The 17,628-nt window shown below is 44.6% G+C and overlaps 4 protein-coding genes and 1 pseudogene across 4 annotated transcripts; 2 read left to right on the top strand and 3 right to left on the bottom strand.

Annotated features, from left to right (window-relative positions):
• Positions 1 to 781: 781 nt before the first annotated feature.
• On the bottom strand, positions 782 to 2,305 carry LOC145463762 (uncharacterized). The gene is made up of 3 exons (XM_081447551.1): positions 2,275 to 2,305; positions 1,777 to 1,902; positions 782 to 1,511 (listed from the first exon to the last, which is right to left on the bottom strand). Exons 1-3 carry the CDS (start codon positions 2,303 to 2,305, stop codon positions 805 to 807), a joined length of 864 nt encoding a protein of 287 aa, XP_081303677.1. The 3' UTR covers positions 782 to 804.
• Positions 2,225 to 3,331, bottom strand: LOC145462519 (matrilin-1-like). The gene has a single exon (XM_081446043.1). The coding sequence runs from the start codon at positions 2,981 to 2,983 to the stop codon at positions 2,423 to 2,425; it is 561 nt and encodes a 186-aa protein (XP_081302169.1). The 5' UTR covers positions 2,984 to 3,331; the 3' UTR covers positions 2,225 to 2,422.
• A 513-nt stretch (positions 3,332 to 3,844) lies between these two features.
• Positions 3,845 to 11,986, top strand: LOC145463761 (uncharacterized; annotated as a pseudogene).
• LOC145463046 (uncharacterized) lies at positions 6,483 to 7,380 on the top strand. Its single transcript, XM_081446749.1, has one exon. The coding sequence runs from the start codon at positions 6,852 to 6,854 to the stop codon at positions 7,260 to 7,262; it is 411 nt and encodes a 136-aa protein (XP_081302875.1). The 5' UTR covers positions 6,483 to 6,851; the 3' UTR covers positions 7,263 to 7,380.
• An 872-nt stretch (positions 11,987 to 12,858) lies between the features above and the next one.
• Positions 12,859 to 14,519, bottom strand: LOC145463760 (vitrin-like). The gene is made up of 4 exons (XM_081447549.1): positions 14,516 to 14,519; positions 14,181 to 14,376; positions 13,410 to 13,774; positions 12,859 to 13,032 (listed from the first exon to the last, which is right to left on the bottom strand). Exons 1-4 carry the CDS (start codon positions 14,517 to 14,519, stop codon positions 12,938 to 12,940), a joined length of 660 nt encoding a protein of 219 aa, XP_081303675.1. The 3' UTR covers positions 12,859 to 12,937.
• Positions 14,520 to 17,628: the final 3,109 nt, after the last annotated feature.

Raw genomic sequence — 17,628 nt, 5'->3', positions numbered from 1 at the left:
AGCAGTGAGTTTTTGCCTTTTTGCGTTTGTTATCTTCTTTTCAAAACATTTCCATACATTGTGTGCAAAGAGGAGTAGTATTAATATAGCCAAAGCTCTGAGTTTAAGCCATGTACGCCAATGTGCTGTATTGATGTTTAAGTCTGAGGAAATCTGACCGCAGCTTACGTTAAGGATGCAGTTGAGATTTATTCTACCCTTCAAAAGCGGGGTCTGACGGCAACATTTTCGACGGCACTGACAAGTAGCTTTTCTTTAAACAGGCTCAATTAACAACAACAACCATAACAACAATCCTTTATTTCAAACTCGATTTGGTTTAAAGCAATAGGTTTGCTTGTGGGGTCGTGTATCTAGCTAAAAGTTTAACAAAAACGGAATATATGCAAAATATAAATACATTTTGGAGGTAAAACACATCTATTCCAAGGAACTGCTAGGTACTTTTTTCTTACCTGGAGCAGGAGCCGTAGGAGGACGTGTGGGAGTAGGTTGACCTGAGAATAAAAGAACCATGTCCGATCAGTAAAAGGTTATTACATTGGGATATTTCTCTACGAATGAGACAGTCAAATCAATTTTTTTTTTTGTAAACCATTTCGTAAGATGTTATTGAAAGTCCAACCGAATCTGGTTAATTAAGCAGAAACACCTGAACATTGGCAGATTCGGTGTAGGCCTTTCAACTGGAAGATGGTTTTGCATTTAGAGTTCAAGATCTTCAGCCTGTCACTACTGGTATCATGTGATACAATCCTACAAGCAACGAACATCTAACGGTCTTGTGAATTATAGATTCAGACGCTATTGTCCAGACTCTGGGATTGCCGATTGAATGAGACTCTCTGTCAAGAATTCTTGAAAGACATGAAGATTATTACCTGGTCTGATGCAAACATTCTGTACGTTCTTTATTTGTGGCCCAGTCAAAGCATCGCTGTAAATCTGAAGACACGTCATACTGCCTCGGAAAGGAAGCCGAGTGCGAGTGGCCCCGCCCAGTCTGAACGGATTCTTCGTCGCAAGTCTGATCCAACCGAGTTTCTGGAAGGCAATGGGGCGAGAATTCCGCCAGATGGTCCCAGTGCCCGTCCGCTGATCATAAGTGACCGCGATGTAGTTCCATTTTCGAAGAATTACTCCTCGCCGCCTTGTTTTGACAGTTTTGGTTGGTCGTCCGTTTCGGCGTATAAAACGAACATACAGAGTATCCGGCGAACGAATGCCAAATGTCACTCCTCTTGGCTTGTACTCGAAGATCGTTCCTGGTCCGTCAGGCTTGACCCAGACTGTCACGGTTATGGAATTCTTGGTGTCCAGTTTCCCGCTGTTAGGAAACTCCACGTATCCAGTCCTGTATTTTGGGAACTTTATAGCTCCACCAGGTTGGCCGTTCGGGCCCGGAGTGGGTCGAACATTGTACAGAATTCCTGGGCTATTCCCCAATGGACCAATGTCTTTTCCGCGAGTCTTTTTGTTGAGTGGGAAAATAGCAACAGCCTTTGGAGGCTCTGGTTAGAAAACAGACACATTTGTGATTAGAAATGGAATGTAGTTAAAATGATCAGTTGGTGAAGGTAAAGTTTTCAGGGTCAGGGGATTTAAAAACGTAAGGAAATGCGGCGTCAAAAATTTGTGCGTCTCATTTATTTTTCCTGAGATGTCATGGTCTTTATAACTTGATCATGCTGAATTAATAACCAGTCTGTTAAGTAAGTAAAGTTGATTTCGAGACCTGCAGTAGCTTGTAATAAATGACATTAAGTGATTACTCACTTGATCTGGTAGTAGGCTTTTTCGGTCTCTGTGGACTGCCTCCTGCCTCTGTGTTAAGAGCGAGTAAAAGAAATGAGTTAGTTAGATGTAAAGTCAGATCTTCACCCAGTTTAATGCTTTCGGAACCTGATAAAAATCAATTTTACAATCAAGTACTGCTGATGTTTTCTGAAAATTTTTAGCTTTTAAATCTTAAGTTCTTTGGAATATATCTTTATGTTATCGGTTTTATTGTACACTGTATTAAGTCTAGAAACAATACAGGGAGAGTAATACTGTTATTGTTATTTATTATATGACCGAGAAAATTACTTCACCGTGACTGGCTGAAAGCGGGCTAATTTATTGTTAATTTAGTGCAAATTAACGCGCGCGTTTTCATAATTTTCTCAGTCATCAAATAAATGATTAATGGTATGAAAACTCGAGCAATTAAGATACTACTCATGATATTTGAAAATTCGTTCAAATTGCACTTCCTTAATTTTCAGATATCACTCGTAGTGTAAACAGCTAATTGCACTGGCATTCATACGACGACCTATGCTAATTAAACTAGAATGTTCAATAAAAGCATTTCATGTCGAAGTAAAGAATATTGACTATAGGCCTAATTTTTCCGTTAAACACACAGCTATTGTAGATCTTAAAACATACCTGCGCATGCCTTGTCCTTCACTCGTTTCACAATATTCCCCAGACTTCTAAAGTTGGTCTCGTACGCGTGTTGTGGATCTTTAGCTATGGTAAGGACTTCACTGCGAATAGCACCGGGCATCACGCCAATACTGAAGATATTCACTCCCATAGCAACGAGCTGTTGTACTGGACCAAGCACTTTGTCTAAAGACTTCCCCACGGTAAGGAGTATTAACGTTTTCTTGCCCTTGCTGGCAATAAAGAGGCGTTTTAGTGCAAGTTCTAATGCCTTTCCAGTCTTCCTAGCTCCACCAACTGGTTGTAACAGTTGAATAACGCTTTTTATCTTTCTGGGGCTGTTGTACTGACCAAAGCTTAACTTCACTCCTGGACTGTACGAGTTTACAACTAAACCAATCCGGACATCTTGACTAGAGATGGTGAAGGAATCCACCAGTTCTAAGAAGAATTTCTTAATACTGTTGAAATTTCTTTTGACACCACCGGCGATGTCGATCACGAAAGCAATATCCACCTTTGCTTTGCACACTGTATAAAAGAATAACATTGTCAAAGGGTTATTGTAGGCTTATTATAGTACGTGCAGCAGGTGAAAGACCATCGCCTCGGCAAAACGTAGAAAGACTCAACTTCTATCCCGCTGCGAAAAAAAAGTTTAGGCCCAGGTAGAAACGTCAGACTTCCCATGAGACGAACCAAATTGCAATTTGAGTCGATTTAAACTTCAGACGGATAGAACGTGCAAGTCGATCTAAATTCAGTCAACGAACTTAGTTGAGTCAAACGTAGAACTTATCATGTTTAGTTCGTCTCAAGTGAAGTTCGACGTTTGACCAGGGCCTTACCCCCAGATCACGGAAAGTTACTTTTAACCATATGTTACCTTGGGTATAGAAGAAGAGATCTTTATTTACAGAATGTTTAAATACATGCATACCAGATAGTGACATACATTATCCGACCTTCAAAAATCTCAAGAACAAACGTAATTTCCACGCATGCACTACGTATAAACCCAACAGTTGGAGAACATATATACATACATACATTTTATTATAACAATTATAACATGCCCGCGGGTAGCTGAGCTAATCTAGGCGGGTCGTGCGGTCACACATCCTGAGTGCATTTCTCTAGAACTATAATACACATCATGTATAATTCATCGCTATTGTCGCAGATAATTTTTAGTACGTTTATTCTCAAAGTCGGTAACCGAGTTGCCATTATAGTTAAACGTGCAACTGTTACGTTGGTAGGAACTTAACAAACAGCAATTTCAGGGGTCAGCCACATGTAATGTTAGTTATCTAAAACAAAAAAAAGTGTTAGAACACTTAAAAGTGCTTATCGCGTCACATACCTTTACTGGGTGATGTTGTAGCAGCGGGGTTTGTAGTGGGACCTGATGGTCCGACTGGCTTCGTGGGGACAGTTGTTGGTTTCCGTACAACGGTAAAACCTTAATCATAAAGAAAGTGCCTTATTACAATAGAATCTATTAAATGCGGTTAAATTAAGTTCAGTTTTACAGGACAAAAGGATACAAGATCTGACCAAGCTTTGTTGAAATCTGTAATGACAGCACTTGGTAAAGGAACAGACTATTGAGCATTAGATTACCTGGTGGAATCGTGACGCACGGTTTTCCAGTTGTTGGTGTGACAGCTCCAGGTTTTGTCGGACCACTTTTCGGTGTTGTGGTTGCTCCTGGCACTCCTGGGCGCATAACACATCCCGGCCCTCCGGGTCCGCCAGGTCCGCCGGGACCTCCGGGCCCACCAGGTCCACCGGGTCCTCCTGGACCACCCGGCTTACCGGGTGGAGATGTTTTGGGACCTCCGGGACCACCAGGACCTCCAGGACCTCCAGGGCCTCCAGGACCACCGGGTCCCCCTGGTTTTCCTGGGGGAGCAGTTGTAGGGCCATTTGGTCCCCCTGGCCCACCGGATCCGCCGGGACCTCCTGGACCTCCGGGGCCTCCTGGACCTCCGGGTCCCCCAGGCCCACCTGGACCACCGGGTGTTCCTGGGGGTTTAGTAGTAGTTTTGCCTGGTTTCCCGGGTTTTCCTGGTTTCTTGGTTGGACCGCCTGGACCTCCGGGTCCTCCCGGACCTCCCGGCCCACCTGGACCTCCGGGTCCACCTGGACCACCGGGTCCTCCGGGTCCTCCGGGTCCTCCTGGACTGCCGGGTTTTCCTGGTCGCTTTGTTGTTGGTCCTCCGGGTCCGCCTGGTTTCCCTGAGAGAGAAAATCACACATCAGCAATACTAGAGGCTATATCGGGCTCCTGACAATAGTTAGTTTAATTTTTACCTGCCCGGCTGTGTTAGTTTCTGTGTTTCTGTATGTAGAATAATTGTTCTTTTCTACTTGTATTGATAAACAACTTTTTTAGTTAATTTGTGAAATTTTGTGAAATTATGTAATTTTGTTATAAAATACCCGAGAAATGTTTTCTCAGATCCCCAAATACAGAGCAAAACTATTTTGAGTCTATTATAGCTACTTGAGGAAGTTTGCGCTGAGTGCTGCCAATTGATGTTTTTCTAGGTTTTCTGGAAACTATACAGAGCCTACCGCGTAAATGCACGTGACTACAAGTCTTTGCACGTGACTTATCATATCAGGTGAGTTCTCATTCTGAGACGCAGAAAAGATTATTTTCGTCGTTTCCTTTGGAACAAAATTGGCCATGCATGGGAATACTTTTTCAGTTTGCGGTCATCGACCAGTGTCGACTGCTTTCGCTTAAAAATTAGGTTAGTTTGTTAAGATTATCCGGAACATTTGGAAAAAAAGTATTTTCATTTAAACGGTATGACTTTGTTTGCCAAAACGTGTCAGTTTAAAAACGTTTGTATTTCGAAGACAAGTAAAAACACTCGTTAGAAATATCTTAAGGGTAAAACCAAATTAATCATGTATTCTGGCCAATCACAAAGACACGGTAATCAACTGAGCCAATGAAACTCTAAGCAAACATATGTAGTTGACTTGAACCACTGGGAAACGTGTGAGAGAGATACGTTTGGTTTTGGTTTTACTTCTGACTGGATGACAACGTAAGATTTGTATAAGCCAAATAAAAAAAACGAGATTTTTATAAAACATTCACGTAGACAGTGGCACACAAACCAAAGCAAATGTGAGTTACTTTCCACACTCAACTTAAATCTGTTCTATGTGATAAAATGCAGATGCAGTCACATTACTTGAATTACCATCAAGGCAGAGGGGAAAGAATAATGAAAAATTTACAGTTAGTATTTTGACACATTTCTCGGCTATAATGCCTTATTATTCTTTCTAACCTGGTTTTGGTGTCTTGGGTGTTTTAGGAGTAGTCTTAGCTGGCCCTCCTGGTCCACCAGGTCCTCCTGGCCCGCCTGGCCCTCCCGGTCCGCCCGGACCTCCAGGCCCGCCGGGATTTCCAGGCGCATACTTGGTCGGTTTTGTAATAGTACCGGGAGGTTTTGTCTTTGGTCCTCCAGGTCCACCGGGGCCACCGGGTCCTCCCGGCCCACCAGGTCCTCCGGGCCCTCCGGGACCTCCTGGCCCTCCCGGTGATCCTGGAGTCTTGGTAGGTTTGGTTGGTTTCCCTGGAGGTCGTTTTGTTGTCTTGGGCCCACCTGGTCCTCCTGGTCCACCCGGTCCTCCTGGGCCACCTGGGCCTCCTGGACCTCCGGGTCCCCCTGGACCTCCAGGTCCCCCCGGACCTCCTGGTCGTCCAGGCTTTTTAGTTGGCTTCGTCGTGGGTGTAGTTCTTCCTGGTTTTGGTCTTTTTGTAGTCGGACCTCCAGGCCCTCCAGGTCCGCCGGGTCCTCCAGGGCCTCCGGGGCCTCCTGGTCCCCCAGGTCCTCCTGGGCCACCCGGTTTACCGGGTGGTGGTTTTGTAGTAGGTCCTCCCGGGCCACCGGGACCTCCTGGTGATCCCGGTTTTTTTGTGGTGGGACCACCGGGTCCTCCTGGACCTCCTGGACCTCCCGGTCCTCCAGGCCCTCCCGGACCCCCCGGACCTCCGGGGCCGCCTAAATAATGAACATTCCTATGAATACTTTCTGCAGATAAAGTGTGGCCTTTTCTGAGCCAATATAACACAAAAATCGTAGCGTGAAGCTACCTAGCAAATCGTAAGTTTGTGTTAATAGCTTAACAATACTAAAAGAGTAAAGACAAGATAATTATCTTAAACGGCCGAGACGCGAACTCTGACCATTGAATCCAGAGTGCAACACACAGCGAACTAAAGTTTAGAGACAGCATTTTTAAAAAATCTTTTTGGGTAGATTTCAGGATCATTTTCGAACTTTTTTTTCTGGTATGGGTCATGCAACAACTGCCTGAACTGAAGGGTTATTCCTAATACTCTTCACTCCCACGGTCTCAGAGACCTCTTGTTCTTGCATGCCATAATGTATGCCTTTGACGTCTTTTGTCACCCACATGATTATCAGATCTTTCTCATTCCTTTCTTACCTGGAGTGCCTGGTGTTTTTGTTGTCGGTCCTCCCGGCCCGCCAGGTCCTCCCGGTCCTCCCGGTCCACCGGGTCCACCTGGTCCCCCTGGTTTTCCTGGTAGTCCAGTTGTTGGTCCACCTGGACCTCCCGGCCCGCCAGGTCCTCCCGGTCCCCCAGGTCCTCCGGGTTTCCCAGCGTGTTTAGTCGGCGTGGTTGGTCCAGTCGGTCCTCCTGGTCCTCCTGGTCCCCCCGGGCCGCCGGGTCCGCCAGGTCCACCGGGACCTGCCGGACCTCCTGGCTTACCCGGTTTCTCTGTCACTGGCGATGTTGGTTGCCCCGCTGGTGGTCCGCCAGGTCCACCTTAAATAAATGAATCAACAGTCGCTCTGCCATTCTCAAGCTCCAAATGCCGGTTACCGTGCAATCCCCTCAACCCCACATCAAAGCCCTAACTGATTATAGAGTATTGCCTCAAGTGCTGTCACCCCTGGCCTTGATGCAAGAATAAATTAAGTGAAGCAAATTCCTATTACGTTTCTTAACTTTCTCAGAGTCATTTTTCCTGGTACAAACTCCGAGTTAAGAGTGAAAAACAGACATTATATTAATGATATGAAATCACTGGGTTTCTGTTGTTGGGTGCACATGTTGAACGAGCCGTATTCCCTCACATCGCATTATGTTGCAAGGCTAATGTACTTGTTAGCGGTAAGTCTCGCTAGGACAGTAAAACCATTATGTTCATTATAAACAATCAGAAACACTGTCGCAAGAATAGCACATGTCTTCGACTTTGACAAACTCTATTGTAATTATCTCGGAGTCATGTGTAGGACTCCCAGCTCATGAACTGAAGTTAACTTTCCACAGTTCTCAACAAATTTTAAAACAAATATGAACCACACCTGGCCCTCCTGGTCCACCTGGACCTCCAGGCCCGCCCGGACCACCGGGCCCACCGGACCCTCCGGGACCTGCAGGTCCTCCAGGACCTCCCGGACCTCCTGGGCCTCCTGGTCTGCCTGGTCGCTTTGTTGGCTTGGTTGGTTTAGTTGGTACACCAGGCTTAGGAGTTTTGGGTCCACCGGGTCCACCGGGTCCTCCTGGACCCCCAGGGCCACCTGGGCCTCCGGGCCCGCCGGGTCCTCCAGGTCCTCCTGGGTATGGTGGTCGACGTTTTGTTGGAGTTGTTGGTTTGGTTGGTACACCCGGCTTTGCAGTCGTAGGTCCGCCCGGTCCACCTGGACCCCCCGGACCGTTTGGTCCCCCTGATGTACAGAAATGAAATGACAATAACGTTGATAATCCATCAAATATTTTCGTTCGCGCGATTGGTCTAAGCACGTCACGTGACCGAATATTCCCCAGGTGAAACTGGGGAATATCCGAGGATATTCCTCAATTTCAAAACCGCGCGTGTTGCGACAAATATGTGAAGGATAATAAACACAATAGCCTCCAGTTGGCAGGAAAATATGCTCGGATATTTGTCCTTGGACATTATCCGTCCCTGGAAGCTCACAGTTTTCCTGGAGTTATGCTCTCGGAAAACTGTTCGCTTCTCGGAACAGATAATGTGCGCGGACAAATACCCATATCCGAGCATATTTTCGCGCCAAATGGAGGCTATTGTTTAAATAACTCACAACTTGTCGACATGACACCATCATCATCATATACTTTGTTTCCTCTCGAATTTTTAAGTAGCTAAAATTAGCTAATATCTTCGAGAACATAAATATAACAAAATGCAATACTTATACAATAAATATGCTAAAAATTATGAATGAGCTGAACTATGTACATAATAAAATTAGGGACAAGTTGCAATGCTACGGAAAAGAGTTAAAGTCCGCAAAAGTAGAAGTTCAAAGCGAATCCGGAAAAGTTTCGTAATTTAGCAGCTAAATATGAAAAGGAATGCAGGCCGTAAGTTGTTGTTTTCGCATCAGGAAGAGACAATATAATTACCGCGTAAACTGTAGGTTGTTGAGTGCAGAGCAAACATATTACTTAAATATCTTGGATAGCTATAGTATAACTAAAAACTTTTGAAGGCGTCTAATGTACAGAGGTTTTGAATTAATTTTATCCAGTAAATTACCATAAGGCGAATTACTGTCCTTAAGTATGAATCTAAGAATGCGCTTGTTAATTTTATCCAGTAAATTACCATAGGGCGAGTTATAGTCCTTACGTATGAATCTAAGAATACGCTTGTTAAGAATGTCCATTTTTCAGCATTAGGAGCACCCCCAAAATGCTATATGGACGAACAGTAATTTAAAGTGTGACAAGATGAAAGCTTTATACAATCTTAAGAACGTGTCTGTAGAAATTAAATTACGAAATCTAAGCCATGATTACGTTATACTGGTTGTTTATCTTCTTGTAGATATTAAATATACAATTATCAAAAGAAAGCAAGTACTGCTGATAAATAGTTCAAAGATCGGTAATCAGCCTAATGTACAACAACTTTAGTATTTCTTGAATCTTAAAATTTTCTATATGAACATTACTTTGTGTTCCGAGGATTAAAACAGGCTCCTGGACTAAACAGAGGTCAACGCAAGTTGACCTCTGAGTGCCATTTTCTCTGCAGACAAAGGCCGTGAAACGTCAGCCTGTTATTGTACAAACAATTCTATCCAAAGGTTCTATCAGAAACGTAAGTTTAGTTTAAACAAACCCTAGAGATGTGACAATAGCCTTATTTGAAAAAAGAACATTGAACATGGGTAAGCAAATGCACTCATAATAATTTACTGCCTGTTTAGGAACTACATTTTGTTATTTTTGAGGTTATGAGTAAAGATGTATTGTGCTTGAAATGTACTTTGTTTGTTAAGGAGAAATTTGGTCTTTAAGGTACTTCCCAATTGCCTAGTTTATACGATCTCCTTTTCCCTAAATTTCTAAAAAATAATCGAGCTGATAACAGGTGGAAACGTGTCTAAACAACATTGCTGGGAGAGACATGACGTACCTGGTCCTCCCGGACCACCGGGTCCACCGGGGCCGTCGGGGCCTCCTGGTCCCCCTGGGGTTCCCGGTTTTCTTGTTGTCGGTTTTTTCGTCGGTACACCTGGTCTTGGTGTTGTTGTTTTAGGACCATTTGGACCGCCTGGTCCCCCGGGACCTCCTGGGCCCCCCGGACCACCGGGTCCTCCGGGTCCTCCAGGACCACCCGGTTTTCCGGGCCCACCTGGTTTTCCGGGACGCTTGGTTGTGGGTCCACCGGGCCCTCCTGGCCCTCCAGGGCCCCCGGGCCCTCCTGGTGTACCTGGCTTCTTTGTTGTAGGACCGTAAGGACCACCGGGACCTCCTGGGCCACCCGGACCTCCGGGTCCTGAAACATTATAACAACGCTTCTCTCGTTACAGGAAGTTCTGTTCATGTGGGTTTCCACTGTCGCGTAATTTTACGTGTCAAAGAATTCAAACGTAATTCAATATTTTTTACAGACAAAGGCCGTCCTTATTTTTGTGTACAAAAACGACAGCATTAGGAATCCCTTTTTATTATTTAACGGGGACACGGAGGGTGTTAACTTAGCTGAACTCAGTCGATAACCCAGGATCGTTCGTGGGGAAATCTTCCGACTCGAAAACTATTACAGCGTAAGGTAAAGTCGACGTCAGGCCAAGTGGTCCATATCGCCTGAGCTTTTCCTTGTTTCAGTAGCATGAAGTGACTAGCAGTGTTTTACTACCCCCGGAGCTAGCACACTCAGGGGGTCACCCCCCAGCATGTTCGTTGGTACCCATTTACACACCTGGGTAGAAAGAGGCACTGTGAGAGTTCAGTGTCGTACTCAAGAACACAACCTGATGGCTCCCGCCAGGGCTCGAACCCGGACCCGATCCGGAGTTCGGCGGGCAAACCATTCGGCCACGTCGCCTCCCACAATGGTGCTGATGCTTAATTCAGTCAAAATATGTCTAAGTCGTATCCAAATGGCAAAACAGCAACAACGAGAACTAGCAAAATGTGATGCCACACATCGCATGCCCCGTCAAATTAAATCCGGAATTCTCAAGTTAATTATTAGAAGAGGCTAAAACAACTTAAGCATTGCCTTTATTTTTGTTAGCTTCCAGGAAGAAGACTATTAGAGTGTCGTTTCAATAGGACAGCTTAGTTTTGACTGCCACTCGTATTGCGGGCGCAGCCTCCGTACGCAAGGTGGGTAGAAGAAAGAAAACGAGAAAATTGCATAGAGAAATTGGATAAATCAAGAAAAAGCGTCAAATACCATTGACAAGGAAATCCAGGATGTTAAGCAAATGTAAAGTGTTCTGATACGTTACCTCCAGGTCCTCCTGGTCCCCCGGGACCTCCTGGGCCGCCCGGACCACCGGGTCCTCCAGGTCCTCCAGGACCATTTGGTCCACCGGGTCCACCCGGCTTACCAGGCGGGTTTTTGGTTGGCTTGGTCTTCTTGGTTGGCGCTCTTGAAGGTTTTGTCGTGGGGCCTCCCGGACCCCCGGGTCCTCCTGGACCACCCGGTCCTCCAGGTCCTCCTGGTCCCCCCGGTCCTCCGGGACCTCCAGGACCGCCTGGTCCTCCTGGGCCCCCTGGTCCACCGGGTCCACTGGGACCTCCCGGACCACCCGGTGAACCCGGTTTCTTCGTTGGCTTGGTTGGTTTTGTCGTTTTTCCAGGACGAGGTGTCGAAGGCCCTCCCGGTCCCCCCGGACCACCCGGACCTCCCGGACCTCCCGGACCACCGGGTCCTCCTGGCCCACCGGGACCGCCTGGCCCACTTGGACCTCCGGGAGTTCCTGGTTTCTTTGTGGGTTTAGTTGGTTTGGTAGTTTTTCCTGGAACAGGTGTGGTCTTTCCACCGGGTCCACCAGGGCCTCCTGGACCTCCAGGACCCCCAGGGCCACCCGGGCCGCCGGGTCCTCCGGGGCCACCAGGTCCCCCAGGCCCACCGGGTGTTCCCGGAGCATGTTTAGTTGGTGTCGTAGGTCGTGTAGATTTACCTGCAAGAAAAAATGTTGAGTGGAGTGAATACAATTCTTCTCTTCATAAGCTACAGGCGCGACATTCAACTGTGACAATTAAGCATCTACTGAAGTAGTAAATTTCACGCTGTATTGTGCAAATAGGCCAATAATAATAGTAATAATAATAATACTACTACTAATGATAATAATATTTCAAAAGGGAGCCCACTTAAGTTAAAAGTTTAAACGCTCTTATTAGAGTTCAGCTAAGTAGCGAGGCTTAGAGGAACAAACAAGAAAAAAGAACAAACACGCTCATTCAATTTCCTTTGTTTGTGTCCTCTAGGTTTCGCTACCAAACAAAATTTTAATATATATCTAAAACAGTTTATTAATAGTACAATGCATAAGGACTTACCTCATGACCAATGTAACTAAACTGGCCAGACCTCTTTTACTTCAAAGGTTTAGTTCTAACGCTTACCTGGCCTCTTGGTTGTTGGTCCGCCTGGTCCCCCCGGGCCACCGGGACCGCCTGGACCTCCTGGACCACCGGGGCCTCCAGGTTTGCCTGGGGGCTTTGTTGTTGTTCCCGGTTTAGGAGTTGTTTTTGGTCCCCCGGGTCCACCCGGGCCACCTGGACCTCCTGGACCTCCCGGTCCACCCGGTCCACCAGGTCCCCCAGGTCCACTCGGACCTCCTGGCCCACCAGGACCTCCCGGCCCTCCTGGACCGCCGGGGTTTCCTTTTGAAGCAAAAAATTGCTCGATGTCATGTCGATAGTACAACTGTATTGCCAAAGCTGGACACTAAGGCAATTCAAACTTTTTAACATGATTTATTCCGTACCTGGTGGATTTTTAGTTGGTTTTGTTATTTGACCAGGGCGAGATCCCCCGGGTCCTCCTGGGCCACCTGGTCCACCGGGGCCTCCTGGACCACCCGGACCTCCGGGTCCACCGGGGCTTCCAGGGCCTCCTGGAACTCCGGGCTTCTTTGTTGTCTTTGACACTGCAAAGAATTTTTTGAAAATTATGTCACTTTCTGAGGCTACTTTTAAATCGAATACTTTAATAAGAAATACACTAGTTGAACAAACCTGGAGTTGTTGGACCCACGGGTTTGGTTGGTCCACACACGCATGGCTGCAGTTTAGAAACTGAAAGAGTGCCACCCACACCTGAAAAGAAACAATGTAAAAAAAACAAAAACAGTAACGACAGCATCCTTACTCATCTTAATCAGTGGCTTTACATTTAAGGCTTCCACAGAATGATGTTGCTAATTAGTTGTCATCGTGATCCTTTTGTTTCTAAATAATTTTCCTGGAAGAGAAATGTCTGCGCCTGAAGCCTTTTAATCTGCACCGAATTTTCTCTTTGCAGTTTAGTAGCTAAATATCTCAAAAACTACTTTTTCACGTGACAATGTTGAAGTCATCACAGACCATGAAATTTTCTTTGCTTTTCTGCACACAGTTCAGAAGTTACAGCACAAGCTAAAAGTTCTAAAAACGTGTGAAGTCTTTAGCTGAATCTCTGCAGGCAGAACACTTACTCAAGCATATTGCTTTCTTGAGATCGTTGGTGATGTACTGCAACTGCTTAAAATCCGACGTGAAAACATGAGTCTTGTCGGGATCAGTTGCCATAGAATCAAGTTCCCTTGCGTTGAAGTACCTTCCCACCCCTACTGAGAAGATCGTGACTCCGCGGGCTCTCAGTTGCTTGGAAATAGTGTGCACGTCATCAAGCGAGCGGCCATCAGTGATAACTACCGCAACTTTGTTAGATCGGGTGCGTCGACTTCTCACGAAAAGCCTCCTATAAGCGTAGCTAAGAGCGCGCCCTGTTCTTGCACCAGTCCGAGGATAGTAAATGGCTCGATTGAGCCCAGTGAACAACCGCGTGTTACTCCGGTATCTGAAATGTTCAAAATTAATTGTTTAAGAGCTGCTTGTTGAATGTGGCTTACAGCTAATTTAGATTTCCAGAACCAGGCAGCAAGTCAAACACAAATAAACTTCGTTAACACTGGAGACCGAGTGGGTATGGACGAAGTACCTATTTCAGTGGTATAGTTTTAAAACAAGCCCAATATAATGATAGACGTTAATCGCTAAGTGAATGGTTCATTATGCGAAGTCCATGTTCCTATTACGCTGGTGACAGAGATTGTGGCCTCTTTGGGAATATATGGGCTTTTCGTAATGACCACGTTTCTGCTGAGAAGTAAAAACAAGCGCTGAAAGTTTTTTGCTTTCCGCTAGTTCTAAGCCCCTCTTCATTCAAAAATATACACTACGAAATAATTTTGCTCCGGACTAACCTGCGGAAATTGAAGATCATTTTCGGTCTTGTTCCGTAGACTATCAAGGACACTCGCGTGTTTCTTCGTGAGATTGCGAAGCCCATCGTGAGACCTCGGACAAAGTCGATAATCCTTCGGAAGTTTCCGACGCCGTATCTTTCAACACTTGAAGAGCCATCGATCAATAAAGCTAGGTCAATTTTTGCACTACAAGCTGACGAGAAAAGAGAATGCGAAAAAAGGAGGAAAAAAGGTAAGAATGTACACTTTCTTTTTGAGATTCCAGTTTTTAAATCCGGTTTTGAAGTTAGCTATGCGATGTTCTGTCTTAAGATAAATAAATTTCCTCTTACTCATTATTTCAAATTTTTTGACTATTTGCAAGTTGTAAGATAACAGGTAACAAGCATTTCAGCACACTTTCACGTTTAATAAGGTTTATGTTAATGCTGAATCAATCATATTTATTACCTTGTGCTTTTGTTGGCTTGGCTGTAGAAGAAAAGAAAAAAAATATTAGCGTTTCGAAAGATGTGGCAACTCCAGTCAAATGTTAGCCTGTTGTTTTGCTTTACGCTGTAAAAATGGTGTCTTTTAAAGTGAGCATTACTAAATGTTACAGTTCAAAGACGCTGAAACAGTGCGAAAAAAAATAATCAAATTAAAAAAATTATTTTAATATGTTTCCTTGACTAGGAAGTTAAACCCTAAAGCTTCGTTTATTAACTCAGTTACTTGGCTCCGACAACGAAGGCCTTCACAAAGCAAGAAATTGACTTGTAGATTTGTTATCTATTTTACTCACGAAATTGTATCATACATGATCAAGCTTAGCCTCTGCAAGTTACATTATCAAATGCATTAATGATACTCAGGTCACGTGTTACTCACGACATGGGGGACACATCCCTGGAAGCACTGTGGGTGAAACGGCAAAGGATTGTTCAGCGGGGTTATTAATGTCATCCTTTAGCATGGTGTTAGCATTCTCAGAGTGTCCCTCCTCCTTCGATTCATCCTCATCGTCATCATTCTGTTCATCTTCATCATCTTCGTCCTCTTCATCGTCATCATCATCTTCATCATTGTCGTCGTTATGGTCTCCCTCTTCCTCGGCTTTCCGGTCATCTTCTCTCTCTTGCTCAACAGCTTCTTTCTCGATTTCGTCCTTGTAATCTGGTTCATCAGAAGATGTTTGTTCTTTCTTTTGTGATTCTTTGTTGTCATCCTCCTCAGAAGAATCTTCCTTGTCGTCTTCGTGTTTGGTAGAACTGTTATAGTACTTTTCTTCATTTTGCTTAGAGCTGTACCTTGCAAAGCTTTGTTCTGTTCCATTATATTCCGCGAACTCGTCCGCATCTGAAATTAAATCCTTTGTTTGTGGCAAGGCACCCGAGTTTCCCGTGTGATTCCCAGTGGACACCTTCCTTGTGGAAGCATGCTCCGCTGTTGGTCGAGCTTTCACTGGAATGGCCTTGCCGTCTTTGGCAGGTGGTGCAGTCATTACGTACTGGGGTGGAGTGGGGACTACTTGAGGCTGAAAGCTTGGTGCAGCTGGAGACTGGTAATTAGGATATCCGGGATAATTGACGTAACCCTGGTAACCCTTGTAACCACTGTTGTTTGGAACACACGGTGGTTTGCCTGGAAAGGAACAGAAATATCATGGTATTTATGTCATAAACCTGGTATTTCGTTCTACAGGCAAGTGCCTGGAACGGATACTTGTGGGTGAGTAGTTTTTATACATAGTAATAAAGTACTACATTCTGTGATACTTAGTATCAAACTTCGCAAATGAGTGGATTTTGTGTAGAGGAGTACAGGAAATATCATCATCTCATGTATTACTGTGGGACTAACCTGGGCAGATCATATTTGATGGACAGCACTGTAGATTGGAATAAGCGTACTGCTGTCCTGGAAATCCCCAAGCTACAGTATAATATACATGATAAGTAATCAATTAAAGGTAAAAGGAAGTCGATTTTTATACCAATTCACCAGCAAAGAACTCTGCAAAGAAAAATATCCAAAAGCACTATTCCTTGTCGGTACCTGAATACATCCTGAATAATGATGATATCTGTATGTTAGACTAGATATAAGACATCTTCTCTATATATTAAGATAAATTGTCATGCTGTTGACAGTATTTTTTTTATGTAAAGGTGGACTTCCTTAACTTATATATTTATACAAACATCAAAGTATTTGTAAATATATTTATTGTGTGGCAAAATGTTTATTCACTGCAACTGAAACTACATCAACTTCGTACCCAAATTTTGTCTTTTCACGGGCTGCTCATCTTCGTCTTCGTCCTCGTCACCTTTCACCCGTTCATCATCATCATCATCATCATCATCATCATCTTCATCATCATCATCATCATCATCATCTTCTTGATCTCTCCGAATGCTTCCACTGCCACTTTCATTCGGGCTTGTTGTTGTTGTTGTTGTTGATGATGATGTTGCTGTTCTTGTTTTGTTTTCTTGTTTTTTTCCAACAATTTTCCTTTGATTGCTTTGGTCAGCCTCGACTGCATGTTCTCCTTCTGGTTTGCTATCATTTTCCTCTTTGTTTATCGTATGGCTATCATCTGCTTGAAAAGAAGATTCCCCTGAGCCTTCTTGTATCACCTCGTTGTTACCGGCCGCTTTTGTATCAGACGTGTCTGCATAATTTGCTGGCTCATCTTGTTCTTCCATGACGTCATTAGCACGGTCTTCCAACCTTTGGTCGGTTGTTTCATTGCCATAAAAGTTGGTTTCGCTATTGGTAACATTGTTGACATTGCTGTTGACATCACTGTTGGTAACATTGTTGGTATCAATGTTTGCATCACTGTTGACTTCACTGTCGGTAACAATGTTGGCATCACTGTTTACTTCACTGTTGACATCACTGTTGGTAACACTACTTGTAACAATGCTTTCATCACTGTTGACATCACTGTTGGCTTCACTGTTGACCTCACTGTTGGCTTCACTGTTGACATGACTGTTGGTATCACTGTTGACATCGCTGTTAATATCACTGTTGACACCGCTGTTGTCGTCACTCTGCGGGTATTCGTAGCTGTTACTAGTATCACTGTTAGCATATTCATAGCTGTTGTTGGTGACCCTTTGATCGTTTGTATCTGGGGAGGTGTTCAGGTCAACAGATTGTACATTACTATCGGACAGCTCATCCACGGGACCTGAAATGTCATTTGGAGTGTACTCAGTGACGTCACTACTGTGCTGTTCGTTGTCAGCATCATTTAAGTCTCGTTTTTGACGGATATTTGACGCGTAATCCGGCAGATAAACTAATTTTGACTCATTGGCTAAAATTTCAGCTTCTCTCTTCTCCAAAAATGAAGGAGATGTATCTTTGACCATACTCGGCGAGTAAAACTCTGGTCCATAATTGTCTTGCGTGTACCATTCTTGGGCAATAGAATGGTTTACTACAA

Source organism: Orbicella franksi, chromosome 12 (assembly GCF_964199315.1).
Source record: "Orbicella franksi chromosome 12, jaOrbFran1.1, whole genome shotgun sequence".
Lineage (NCBI taxonomy): Eukaryota > Metazoa > Cnidaria > Anthozoa > Scleractinia > Merulinidae > Orbicella > Orbicella franksi.
This window is presented reverse-complemented; position numbering and strand designations above follow the sequence as displayed.